This window comes from Geospiza fortis, unplaced genomic scaffold (genome assembly GCF_000277835.1).
Source record: "Geospiza fortis unplaced genomic scaffold, GeoFor_1.0 scaffold11, whole genome shotgun sequence".
NCBI classification, from domain to species: Eukaryota; Metazoa; Chordata; class Aves; order Passeriformes; family Thraupidae; genus Geospiza; species Geospiza fortis.
The window spans coordinates 1,597,585-1,611,791 of NW_005054304.1; the positions used below are offsets into that span (position 1 = coordinate 1,597,585).

A 14,207-nucleotide genomic window follows, 5' to 3' on the forward strand; every position below is an offset into this window, starting at 1 on the left:
CGGAAGGTTAATAGCACCATGATCTAGGGCAGCAACACCTTAAAGGTGGGCTTGTCTTCCCTGACATGGTGCTTTATAATGCATAAAGGGAGACTGAAACATTTATAGTTGACATTTTTTTCTGGATTGCTTTTTAAGTGAGGAATTCAAAGCTTGTCAGTGCAGAAAAGTCTCTGTGATATCTGAAATCGGCATTGTTCTTCTTCTGGTTTTGTTTGCTTGCTAGTTAGGTGGGAATGGGTTTTTGGTATGATTCCATGAAAATGCAGAAATCGGGAGTCCTGGGCAAGGAGTTGTAGCTGAGGTGACTAATGGCTGAGATAAAGAGATAATCTCCTATTTACTGTATAGAAGCATACTGACAGCATTTCTACTAGTTTTTAAATGCATAATGTAGGAATTGCAGATCTGTGCTGTTTGTACTGTCGTGTTTATATGGGGAAATGCAAACATATGTTTGCATTTATGTTTATATATCTTAGCATATGAAACATGTTAAGACAGGCTTCCCTTGCTGATGTTCCCTTCTTCTCCTCTACACTGGAAGCACCTGAGGTTTAAACTGTACAAAGGTCCCCTGCAACTGTGCTGAGTCCTCAGAGTTCTGTGCTGAGTCCATGCACATGTTGTGCCTAAAGTTCATAGCCTGCTTTTTTCATCTCTCATCAAGAGATGCCTTTCACATTTCTTTCTTCTGTAAGACTTGGAGAATGACACTGTTCTCTCTTCAGCAAACCCAGGAAACCCCCCTCCACACACACCTTTTGATAAAATTGAAGCACAAATAAAGACAACGGTTCTTTTAGGAAAAAAAAATCCTTTACAGACAAAGCCAAATGTTTTCTTGGAGGAGGGTTAGAAGTAAATAGACTATACTGATTTAATGGATTACATTAGTGTTTCTCATAATTGATACTATGCCAAAGAAGTTGTACTCAGTGGCCTTGGGCCTTTGTTATGACCAGTTCCTATTACTGCTGCAGTAACTGTGGCAGAGATTGAGAGCATGCCTGCACACGAGGTTTTTTCCTTAAGAATTCCCAGTTTTTTCCATTTGTGGAAGTCTGTATCCTGAAACTATGGAATATGAATGTCTGTGTTTGGGGCAAATGAAGATAACATGAAAAGGCAGAGACTGTTAATATTAGAGTATGATTACATTATACATCTTTTTGATATTCTTCTTCATCCTTTCCTTCCTTTCTCTCACCTGCACATCTCCTTCCCTTATTTTTAGTCACATAGTTGCTGGTGAGGCTGCAGGGTGAGCAGGTCACTGATATAAAACAGAATAAAAGCAATGAAGTCTAATAATCCCAGCTGGTTACTGTGATTTGGTTTAGGATGGCCACACAAATGCTTGTGTGAATGCAGCTGAGAGAGAGAGAGAGAGAGAGTCGAACAGCAACAAGTTGTGCCATTGTAGAAAGTATAGGTAATGTAGGCAGCACTTCCAAAGATCTCAATGCACTTATCAGGATTTAATTAATCTTTAATGTCCTGAAGTAGATACATGATCAGTGAAGTGCTATGAAATACACACAGAATGTGGCTGGGTGAGTAATATTTGAGCTGCAGCTTTGACTTAATACTAATCAAATCTTTTCCTGTTTGCTTTGGTAGTATGGGCAAGGTGGGAATCAGATCAGGAAGCTGCTTTACGGAAAAAGTAATTTTCCCTACTGCATCAATACTCTGATTTGCCATGTGGCAAACAGTTGTGCATGGGATCTCTGCATGGAATGTGAAACTTCGTAGTGCTGCTGAGAACTTACCTGTTACCATTGTCAGCGTTTGCTTTGCCATCATCAAGCTCACTGTTTTATATTCCAAAGTGTGTTACATATTTTTTGATTATGTTGCAGGTCAGTAATATATCTAGATGTGTACTAAACATTTTTTAGATAAATGTTTATTGACATGTGACTAGTAGTATGCTCATTGTGTGGTCTGGTGTAACTTGGTTTTTTAGATCAAAAATAAAATTTTTTTCACGGTTTGTGAAAGCTCATTGGAAGAGTATTGAATTGCTTCAGAAAATGTTTCACTTGTTTTCTAAAATTAGCTTTTATTGAGTCAGTTAGTGGAATATACCTTGCATTTTACTATTACATACAAAATATGAGTGATTTTAGTTAATATTCTGGACATCCAGCTTAATGCCGTGGAAATGCAATGGATTTCAATTTGCAAGATCAGGCAGCCTCTTACATTACAAGATGCCCTGCAGTCTGCTGGAGGAACTCCACTAAAGGTTTTGCACTATTTTCCAGAACTTCAGCACTTTTATCTTCAGATTGACAATCAAATCAATGCTGAGAGATGAACAGATTGAGGGCAGCCCTGCCCAGAAGGGTTTGGAGGTGCTGGTGGGTAAGAGGCTGAATGTGACCCAGCACTGTGCAGTCACAGCCCAGAAAGCCAAACGTGTCCTGGGCTATCCAAAGCACCGTGGGCAGCTGGGGAGGGAGGGGATTCTGCCCCTCTGCTCTGCTCTGCTCTGGTGAGAGCCCACCTGCAGTGCTGCATCCACCTCTGGGGTCCTCAACATGGACCTGGTTGGAGTGACTTCAGAGTCCAAGAAGATGATCAGAGGGCTGGAGCACCTCTCCTATGAGGAAAGGCTGAGAGAGTTGGGGCTGTTCGGCCTGGAGAAGAGAAGGCTCCAGGGAGACCTTACAGCACATTCCAATACCTAAAGAGACTACAAGAAAGATGAAGGGAGGCTTTCTACAAGAACATGGAGTGACAGGACAATGGTAGATGGCTTCACATTTAGAGGGCAGGCATAGATTAGATATTGACAGGAAGTTCTTCACTGTGAGGGTGGTGAGGCACTGGCACAAGTTGCCCAGAGAAGTTGTGGATGGCCCATCCCAGGAAGTGGTCGAAGCCAGGTTGGATGGGGTCTGAGCAACCTGAAGAGGGAAGGTGTCCCTCCTCACAGCAGGGAGTTTGGAACTGGATGATCCTTAAGGTCCCTTCCAACCCAAACAGTTCTATGATTCTGTGATTCAAATGCAAATGCTTGTTGTTGGGGTTATTGTAGGTTTGATTTCGTTTTTTGGCTTTTTTGAGAAAAATGTTTGTATCTATTGCAGAAGATACCTGGTTTAAGTTCTTGAAACATTTTACATGGAAGCAAAAGATATCTAGTTGTAGACCAAGAAGTGTTCCTGAACAGTGTTAAAATAATCTGCTTTATTTTTCCTTTAAAGTTGGGCACCACTATCTGTGTTCTTTGATTGCTTTTTTGTGTAATTTAGAAGAAGCACCTAATACTCTGCATTTGATGAGCCATTTCAACCAAAGTGTTTAGTAAATTATAACCAGAAGATGGAGTAGACATGTAGCTGGTGATGGAAAAATCATGGAGCTGCCTTCTTTTAGATTTCCTTTCAGATCTGTACTGTTGCTCCTGATGCATGAATGGTGTTGCCCCTCTGTTTTTGGCTTTCTATGAAATGAATTTAGCCTAAGTCTCTGTGTTTGAGCATCTACACCTTAGGAATTGTCATCACTGATTGATTGCCTTTCTGATAGTCTTAGTGAAGAGACCAAGGATTGATTAGGTTTGGAGACTGACTCATCTGCTTAACTCTACAGTTAGAGTTCTGACAAGGAGTGTGTAATCTCGAAATTTATCTTGGTATCTTCACACAGGCTTCTCTGTTTTTAGGTTTGTTGTGGTTGCCTTTTGTGGAAGTGGATTTTCTTGCCTTTGAGTTTAAAAGCCTTCTAGATGGAAGAGGTCTTTTAGAACTCTGGCTATCCTCTGTCTCTGAAGATTTCTCTAACACTGTGCTCTTTTCTTTCTTTTCTTTCTTTTCTTTCTTTTCTTTCTTTTCTTTCTTTCTTTTCTTTCTTTTCTTTCTTTTCTTTCTTTCTTTTCTTTCTTTTCTTTCTTTTCTTTCTTTTCTTTTCTTTCTTTTCTTTCTTTTCTTTCTTTTCTATTTCTGTATTTGTTTATTTGCTACTTCACTCATCTAAGGATCTGAATGGGGGCTTCTGTGGTGTGCTGAAATCCATTCTCACTTAACTGGTAGCTTGAGTACAGCCCTAAGACCTCTCAAAATATTGCTTTTGTAGGTTTGCATTTTATTTCCTCTTCCTATCTCACGCAGTCCCTTTACAACCCACACTGGTGTGTTGACTGTTTCTTTTCTGGGATGGCAGAGTATCTCGAAATACACAGTGGGGTAAGACATTACAAGAAGTAATTCTTCAGCAATTGCATTATCCTCTCATTGTCTGGTGTGGCTTATAGTCAATTTAAATCTATAAGGGTATGAGGACTAATAGGTAGTTTCCATGCCTAAAATACCTTTGCTATGACACCATAATAAAACTAATACAGCAGTTGGGATGTTTTGTCTCCAATTGTCCTAATCTTTGAAACTGGAAGGAAATACAGGTTTCTTGTTCTGATAGTGGAGATAAATGAGCATTTAGACTTTTCCTTATTGCCCACAGTGAAATGTCTTATTTTTTTCATGACACAAAATTCTGAGGCAACAGGTTATATTGGTCATTTTAAATTTGATCTCATCTCTGTACAATTTTAACAATGAGGTTAGGTGCATGGGAATGAGAGGAAGGTTTTCTCTCAATTCTGAGTACATAGCCTGGTAATTTGGGAAACTGTTGGAAAAATAAAGCAGTATAATGGTTATGCTATTTGAATAAAACACTTAATATAAAAGCTTTGTTTCGATTCAGTCAATATTGTTACTAAAGAGCCACTAATTGCTGTGTATCATGTTGGAGGGGGCCCTGACAAATCCATGCAAATCATATGATTTATAATTCATAAATCCCTGATCCCCTGAGCGATGTTGCTCTTGCATTTAGACTAATTGAGTAGTTATGTGCATCGATCCAGTCCATATAGCACCTCTAGTCCATATGGCAGCCTTTCCTGCAGGGCCAGGAACTCCTCTTGTCAAATGTCCCCTGTAGCTTCCCTAAAATCTGCCTCCTTGGCCCTTTGCTTCACAGTCCTTCAGTCTGCCAGCAGTCAGTTCTGCCCAAATCAGAGCAATATTTCTGTCTCCCCCTGGCTGCAGAGGTACAAAGCAGGGTTCAGCATTGCCTTTTGGGGATGGGACTGCAGTGGTTAATTGCTCTTACTAGTGAGGCAGTGTGCTGGAGTAGCTGTGCAGTGTACTGGTTTATATTGGTTCTAGTATCAACTGGTTTACATTGGTTTAAAAATTGCATTTTTCCCAGTAGCTGCTCTCAAAAATGTCTCACTTGTAACAATTAGTCAACGCAGGTGTTTATTTTTGGCTTTGCAGGGTTTTGTTGGATGTTTTTTTATGTGTGAAGAGTGGATAATTTTTTTTCCCCCTCATAATGCAGTGGTTGCCAATACTTACAAATACTGAAATACAGAGTCTAATAGTGGTTATGTAGTTGTGTGTGAATAATCAGTGCACCACTGAAGGAGATAGAATCCTATGCAAATTTTGCATGCAGAACTGAAAATAAAAGCAAGGGACTAAAGATATATTATGTTTCAGGATAATATTTCATGCCTGATCATTGTTACCTATTTTCCTAATAATTTTAGCATAGTTTTGTAATGTGCTATAATTGTAATTGTTATCCAGAAGAATGGCATCACTTAATTCTATCAAAACTGTGGTGAGGTAGATGAATGACAAATTAATAATTTACCATCTTTGCATAATACTGTAGCCCAGAACACCAGAAGGATTGATGGCAGAAGAGGTTAACAAATTTTAGCGGCTTCCATTAGCTTTTCATTGTCATATGTTTGTGGTGCCGACTGAAATAAGCTTTGTAGGAGATCCCAGTGCAGGGAACTAATTACTCGTGCCGATTGCCAGCCTGATGAATAGACCCTCATTGTATCATTCCCCTGAAGACGAGGAGCAGGCTGTGATTCACGACTGCATCCTGGCTGATATTTGATAATAATTTTAACAGATAAATGTAGGAAGGCAGAATGATGAAGTGCCTATCCATGCTCTACGACTATCAAAGGCATGCACATAGCCAGCTGTGTTCTGCTTTTTTTTCTGTAATCACTAATGGAGAATTTTAAGTTATTAATCGACCTTTGAATAAACCCATATCTTCCTGTATATTGTAGTTTTCCTTTGGTTAATTATTCCAAAATCATTGGGTCTTATAATCAGAGCAGCCCAATTTTAGTGTGACTGTAATACAGACAAGTGTAAAATAAGATACTGGGGAATTTGATTTCAATACTTCAGTTTTTTTCTGAAATTAAGCAATTAGGAAGATGAAGACTAGCACTGCCTTTTCTTTGGTGTTCAAAATAGACATAGAATTTTAATGAAGGCTGCAAAGACAACCTCCATTTTGATCAAATTATTTTCAGTCAGAATTTTTAATATCTACAAATCATGTTTGGCAGTAGCGTTGCACAAATCATTCTGCCTTTTGTTACTACATTTGTTTGAAACCTTGATTTACCTTAAATAAAACTAATTTCTGCCTTTAAACCTCAGAACTACGAATGTAGATAGCAAGTGTTTTTAACATTGTGATCTGTAAATTAATTGTGCTTATTCATTTGTCAGTGTTGACAGGTATAGTTTCTATTAGCTCGTGGATCAGAAATGGAATAGATATATCTGCATTTTCATCTATTGTTTTAATACTGGCTGTGTAAACAAAGTCCATGTTTTTAGCCTGAACGTACACATTTTCAGGGTACCATGACTAATCTATGCCTCAGGTATTTTCTGTTTGCTTATTTGCCATACCTGAAATTGACATTTTCTGTACATTCTCTGGGCTAAAATACTGTTTTACAGTGGCATTAATTCATGATCATCTAAACAGATAGTAACTGGCACTTATATATGACCATATTAAAAAGATCTACGTATATTTGCAGCATAAAATGGAAAATAATGAATTTGATATAACCTTTTCTATATGTAATTTTTTTAAAGTACGCTTTCTATGTCGCAACTATTACACATCATAACATGTAGTTTTTAATTAAATGTAAAAACACAACTACATAAACCAGAAATGCAATCTGATTTGCTCGAAAATAGATTGCTGTTTCACTCTCCTGGAATGGTTTATTTAAAAACAGTAAATGGAGAAGAAATGCATTTTCTCGTGTTGTTCTAAGCCTCAGGGGCTAAATGTAATGAATATTTTAAGAGATTATTTTAATTAAATTCCTGCACATCTAAACAGAGTAATATTTTATTATCACATACATAACCATGTAACTGAGGTATTCATTAAAGTTAACACTTTCTGGACCAAGAATTCATGGCATGATTTACTGACCTTGTGCAAAAAGGCACAAATTAGGAAGAAAAATGAAGGGGGACAGACTTTGATTAATATAGGTAATGCTATACCATATTTATAATAGCCTTTTCCCTATTCTGGTTTATAAATGCAGTCACTGAGAAAGGTGCCCTGCTGAGGCTGAAATGAGGCTGAAATCGGAGCACATGCCACTAGAGTGTGGGGAAACTGATCACACTGTCAGCAATTCATTTCAAAATGATGTATTTAGTGCTCATTTCACCTTCCAAGAAAAAAGGGAAAGGAGTTCCTTAGACTGGAAGGTGATATTGTTATTTTCAAGGACATACCTAAGTAAAAGATTGCAGAAAGGGGGGGAGGTTAGAAAAAAAAGGCGAAAGCAGCGCAAACAAGGAGAGCTTTATGCAGAAATTCAGCGCTACCATGCTGGTTGATAATTGCTAACATATGTGGCTCCTCTGTTTCATTGTAGTCGTCCTCGTGAGTTCTGGCGCCTCGACTACTGGGAAGATGACTTGCGGCGCCGGCGACGATTTGTGCGTAACCCCCTCGGATCGACACATCCTGAAGCGACACTCAGGGCAGCCGGAGAGCATGGTCAGTGTAAAATCTGCCTCCTGCCACCAGCAGCAGGTTACAGTACATGGTGGGAGAGGCTGGACCTTCCTCCTTGTAGGATGCTAGCAAATGGTCCCAAAGCAAAGGCTTTTGGCACCGCGTTTCGGGCAATGTGTTTTCCATACAGAGGTAACCTGGCCCTTCCTTCACAGCAGCAGCGCTGGTGTTCGCTGAGCCCCTTCTTCCCATCTCAGCTGGCCTGGGTGGTGCATACCTTGCATACAACAATTACAGTCCTCACTAGACAGAAGCAAAGTGGATGCAATTTTGCCATTAATCCCTGGACAGACTTCTGTGTAAATTACCTGCCTATAGTTTAGTAACTTCAGAGGAATTTGTCCTGTTCAAAATCCACACCAATTATTTCAGTTAGCACATATCTGCTTATTGTTACAGATATGTTAAAAGAGAAATAACACTTCTACAAGCTAAACTGTACCTTTGCTTAAGTTCTCAAGCTTTTCTGCAAGAATTTGATATGGAATAAAGAGTAGCAAATGCTGACTTGCAAAGTACTGCTCAAGCAGCAAAAAGGTAACAATCGTTTCTACCTGGTGATTTTAAAAAAGGGAGATTACTTTTTTTTTACAGTTGTTACTCCTCATTTTATAACCTGGGATCAGTCTGATGTAAGATGCTACATCCATTCTAGAGGGGAATGTATTTACCAAACTAATAGAATAGTCAGGTTGAGAATTCTGTAGTAAATCAAAATATAAGCAAGCAAACAAAACCACAACCAAAGCCAGTGAACTTTGGGGTTTAGTACAAAATTTTATGTCTTGGCTATCTAATGAGGGTACACTGATAAGGTAGAAAAGTCTTGTACTTAAAAATAATTCGCTTATAATTAAAGCTGGGTATCCTTCACCTTGAAGGCACAAGTCATGGAGCAAATAACCTAAATTTAGGGATTTTTTTCTTTGTTAGCTTATGAATTACTGAATACATAGATGCATACATATGCCCACACAAATTGCATGGGGGATGTAGTTTATGCTAATTTTAGATTGTTAAGAGTGTTGTATGAATGTAGAAGAACATCACTGTCATAAAGTTGGTTTCTGTCAGGCATCTTAACCTCTTGCACTCGGCCTTAAAGAGCCATTTCTGGGAGAAAACGTCTACAATATGTCAGCTGATATGATGCCAAATGTGACATCAGTCCTCTGAAATAAATGACCATACAGAGAATAGTCAATAAAGTGATCTGAAAGCAATGTTTGTAGAGCCCTACATCTTTGACTATAGAAAGAACAAGATGTAGAATTAATTAACTCACTTTTTGCTTTGGGGATTATTGTTCTTAATAAGATGTGTTGTTCCTATACCATGGACTGTAGGGCATTAGGGTTTTTTCTGTTTAAAACTCCATGGATGAACAACAACTTCCCCCTCTTTTAATATTATGTGTACTTTAGGTTAAATAGATCTTGTCAAAGTTTGATGTATTCCTTGTATTTTCATATTTAATCTTTATGCTGTTTATCAAAATTTTTAAAAATCTTTATTCTTACTGGAAAATAATTAGAGCAACCATTTAAATTTGTGTAAGTAATTCTTCCACAAGTAAAGACACAGTAATGCAATTATTCATATTTCATACTAATGTGATATTTTCACTAATCCATGCTATATTTCAAGGGCTGTGGTATGTAATCAGTTTGTAATTGACAGGACAACAATTTTTGTCAATACAAAGGAAGAAAGAATAAAGTAGCCCTATTTCAGAAGTAGCTAATAAACATAGCTGATAACTAACTCTGGTGATTTAAATAGACATACTTGTTTTCTATGTGCCTTTCTATTCAGATTTTGACATCCTTAACAGTCTTCTATTTTGTTTCATTTTCTGATGTTGTTTTATTCTGAATTTTCATACTGCCTTTGTTATCTGTAGTCCTTTTGGTTTTTTATCTATCGAGTGAATATTTTAGTTTACTTTACCCTAAGTCATTATTTAATGTGATTTCTGGAATTATGGATAGTTGTTTTCTACCTGAGTGTGTGTACACATACAACTGTGTTTTTTCAAGGACTTCCAGTGGCAAGGTGTAAAATCTATGACCAAAGTACAAATTCAAGTTCAGCTGGAGCCTATATACAATGTGTAGGAGGGCAAAGATAGTTGGGATTTTTACTGTTTCATTTTGGATTTGGCTTTCTTGATGTGTTGTTTTTAGTTTGTTTGGGTATTTTTTTCTTGAGTTTTAGAAGGTACAGTTCAATTTCTTTCTGAATTGTGTTTATAAACTTCTAATATTAACTAATTCCATATCAGAAATTCCAATTGTTCTCAGATTTTTTTGGAACCTGACTTTCATGATGTAGATATCCCTAGTATTTGCAGAGTATTTGCTCCAGTATGTTATGATTTCATATCAATAATTTTTCATTAATTATTCCATTTCAATTAATTTTTCATGTCTCTGAAGCAAAAGCATTTTTACATAATGTATAAAAGGTTCCCTACTGCCTATTTAAGTTTTTTTTCAAAACATCACAGACCAAAACCTGAAATTGGACATAAGGGATTTTGTCAAAAGGGAGGCAGGGAAAAATAATGCATAAATAATGGAACAGTGCAAGCAGTAACCATACTTGATAACATGGATTTTAGCTCACTTTCATTAGAAGATACACATTATCAACTGCTTGGTGTCTTACAAATACAACTACATGTATTCTCCACCCCAGAGAACTTAATGTAGGAATCATCACAATTTGCAGCTGTGAAACTGATTCAGAAACAATTGGAAGCCTAGATATTGTTCAGTAAAACTTAGAGAGGACACAACAATCAGCTCTGTTGCAGCCTAGTTATGTGTCTTAGGAGCAAGAGCCAATCTTTTCCAAGGATTGATTTGATTTGAAGGAGAACCTCTGGTGCAGAGGTGGCAGAATAAATACCTGAAGACTAATGTTCTCTGTTCAGACAATCAATACCAGCCCCATGACTATACTTCTGGCTACCTTCTAGTTAAAAACAAATTTTTTAATTCTGACAATTTAATTGCCATTCCCAAGTTCACATTAACTTGCTTGGGAAAAAAAGGCTTTAGGTAATTTTTCAAAGGGAAAAGGGAAAAAAAAAAAGGATCCCTCCAAACTGGCTATTTATAAAAGTCAGTCTAATGGTGTATTGTGGGGAAAGGAAAGAAAGGTGAAGGTACTGTGGTAATAAGTTTGGGATGGAAGGAGTTAACTCTTCTCTATTCTTCCTGTCACCTTACTATATAGAAATGGAACCAAAATTATATAAATGTGGAGGTAAAAAGAATAAACCTGTTGCTATTTTGAAATTGGCCCCAAAATGCAATATTTGTAAGGGAGTCTTTACCAGCTAGAAGACTCTTTATCAAGCTTTTTAACAAGTGATTTATTGGGGTTTTTAATTGATGTTTGTTAAAAAATTGGGGATGGGGCATTAAAACAGTCTGTAGCATTTCCATTGAGACAATAGGTGGAGTTCAGGGCTTTGTGGCTGCAAGGGACCAGCAGGAGATCATCTCCAGTATTGTACTCGACTGGTTAGTTTGCTTTGCCTCAGCTAGAAAGATAATATTTTAAAAACTTGGTTTGAAAATGATTGATTTTTTCCACTGTTATGTTTTTAAAGAAGTAGGGAGAGTAGAGGGAAACTCCTGGGAGCCCTTTGTGAAAAAAAAGATACGTATTAAGGAGTTTTTTAATGCACCTTTCCCTTCAGTTGCTTGTCCTGGTATAATTACCAGTTAAAAAAAAAAAAAAAAAAAAAAAAAAGAAGTTGTGTGCTAGCAGACTGTTGTGTTCAGAGCAATACTTAGGCCATGCCTGGAGATCTTGGAAAGGTGTGTGGGAATTTGTGCTTAGAGCTGCAGGATTGGGGCCAGAGGGTCTGGTCACACCAGTGTAGGCAGGCCTGGTAGAGTGGTTAGAGAAAGCAGAGCAGGGTTTGTGACCTGAAATATGAAATCCAGTGTAATATAACTCTGTGCTTATGTGGGATTGGAGTTTGTGACGTGATGTCATGCTCCATCATACATCTCTCTAACCAGTAAATATATAAAGAGAGCTAGACCATGGCCTACCTACACCAGTGCATTTATCTACAGAAGAATAGGTGAATCCATGTGGAATATATTCTGTTCTGTGCAGGTACACATGTGAGCATGAGAGTGTTGGTTGCAGATGTAGTGCTTTATGCACACCAGTACAGAAAAGGCAGATTTGCTTTATTTACATCAGTACAGGAAAAGCAGATTCTGGTTCAGAGTGTGAGGTCTCACTGCCTTCCAGTAGCATTGCCTTTCACTAGCTGGTGTCTTCAGGTGAGAGGCATCTTCCTGTGCCTGTGTTTAAGCTGTGTTTAACTTTAACACACATTTCATGCATGTCAGGAAATATTGGTAACTAACATCATATGCAAAGAGATGACAAAAGTTTACACAAATAGACTGAAATAATTCAGGGTCTAAAATCTCCTATTGAAGAAGGCACATACATAAGATGTATACTTTTGAATCAGCAGAATATCAGTAGCTGGGGAAAGGATTAAAATCTGAGTAAGTGAAAAAGATAGGGCAATATTTCTGTTATCCAGTCATCTTTGGTTTGGAAGCTGCTATACTGATTTTATTTTTTCTTAAAGACTGAAGGACATAGTAACATTTTAAACAAGTTGTACTAAGTATAAAAGTATTAACCTTTGATCTTGCCTCTGAATTCAATCTTAAATAAGAATAGGTAGAGAGCTAATTTGAAATGAGCATTTTCAGTATAACACAGATTCTAGTAGAGGAAGCAAAAATTGGCAGGTATGTACAGTGCAGATGAAGTTTTTAAAAAAACAAATGTAGTTTGCCTGCATTAAAAGAAAAAAAAGAACAAAAAGGAAAAGAAAGAAAATAATTTATTATCTTGGACTTCATCTTGAGGTAGTTTTGTTCTATTTTACTTTTTTTTGATCTCTGAGAGAGTGCTGGTAGGGCAGTGACTAAGAGTGCATGTGGTGTGTGTTAGTACACTGATGGTAATTTTACTGCTGCTAACTGAAAATCCTCAAGGGGGAGTTAATTACAGGAAAACCTTCCTAAATATCAGCTGCATATTTTCCATGACAAGAAGGTTTTTCAACTCACATTGAACAACTCCAGAATCTGAGTTGTCATTATTTACATGAGCATATTTTGCAAGAAAGTGAAATTTGTGTTTGTACAATGCAGTTAAAGCTTTGCAGTAATTTTTTGAGGCTTTCTTACAAGCAACAGCTATTGCTAGGGCAAAAGGAGCATGTATAAATTGCATTTTGTTTTGTATGGCAAGTTAAATTTCCTTTTTTTTCTGTTTTTGGTTGGTTGGTTTGAGGTTGAGGTTTATGTTTGCTTTTTGTTGTTGTGGTTGTTTGGGGTTTTTTGGTAAGGTCAAGGCCTAAACCAAAACCAGTATTTGGTCATTTGGTGATTGTTGTTGTTGTTATGATGGGGTTTTTATAGTTCGGGTTTTGTCTTTTTTCTTCTTTTTTTTTTTTTCTTTCTGGTGAGTGGACTTCATTTTTACTCTTTCACTGAACTGAAAAGTTTTTATTATTTGCAATTTGCGTGCATATATTTACTTACACAATTTAAACTTTATGTATTGCCACAGGGGAGTCGCTGCCTTCTGTAAATGTTTGCAGATTAGCATATTTTTAGAGGGAGCCCGTGGAACTTCAAATCAAGTGTGGCAGCAATCAGAGCGAGCAGTCACCAGTGTGTTGAAGTTAGTTGGTCCTGATGTGTTTTGGTGAATGTTTTTCAAACACGGCTGTGCCATGGGTATTCTCAGTGTATCTTTTAAGAAACAGTACTTTAATTTTCAACTTAAAAAAAATACAAACAAACAAAAAACCCAGACACATACACTGCTGTGTTTTGGCATTACCACGGCAAAACTTAGGTGTAGAAGGAGTAATTATATCTTTATTTTCATTTTTAATACTCTTTTTTTTAAACTCTCCTTTTAATTTTTTCCCTTTTCTGTTGCTGCTTTGAGCAGGTGATTTAAATAAAGCAGATTTCCAGGCTGCAGTGTCGGGGGCGATGGGAGCGCTCCCGGGGCCGTGCGGGCGGCGATGTCGCGGCCCGGGCACGGCGGGGACACATTTACCGGCCCGGTGACCGCGTGCGGGGCGGAACATGGCTCCAAGCATGCCTGGCCGCTTCCCTTCCATGCCGAAAATCCCGGCGTGAGCCCAGCAATGCCCCGCGGGAGGATGGCTGTGCCCCTTGGAAGCAGGTGCAGGCTGTTCTCCTCCTCCAGCCGCCAGCCCGGGGCAGATTGGC

The 14,207-nt window shown here is 37.9% G+C and overlaps 1 protein-coding gene across 1 annotated transcript in view; it reads left to right on the plus strand.

Moving 5' to 3' along the window:
• LRBA (LPS responsive beige-like anchor protein) overlaps positions 1-14,207 on the plus strand; it is a 366,680-nt gene that overhangs the window by 183,154 nt on the left and 169,319 nt on the right. Inside the window, 1 exon segment of the mRNA XM_031066497.1 lies at positions 7,760-7,884. Coding sequence (XP_030922357.1) covers positions 7,760-7,884 — 125 coding nt within the window.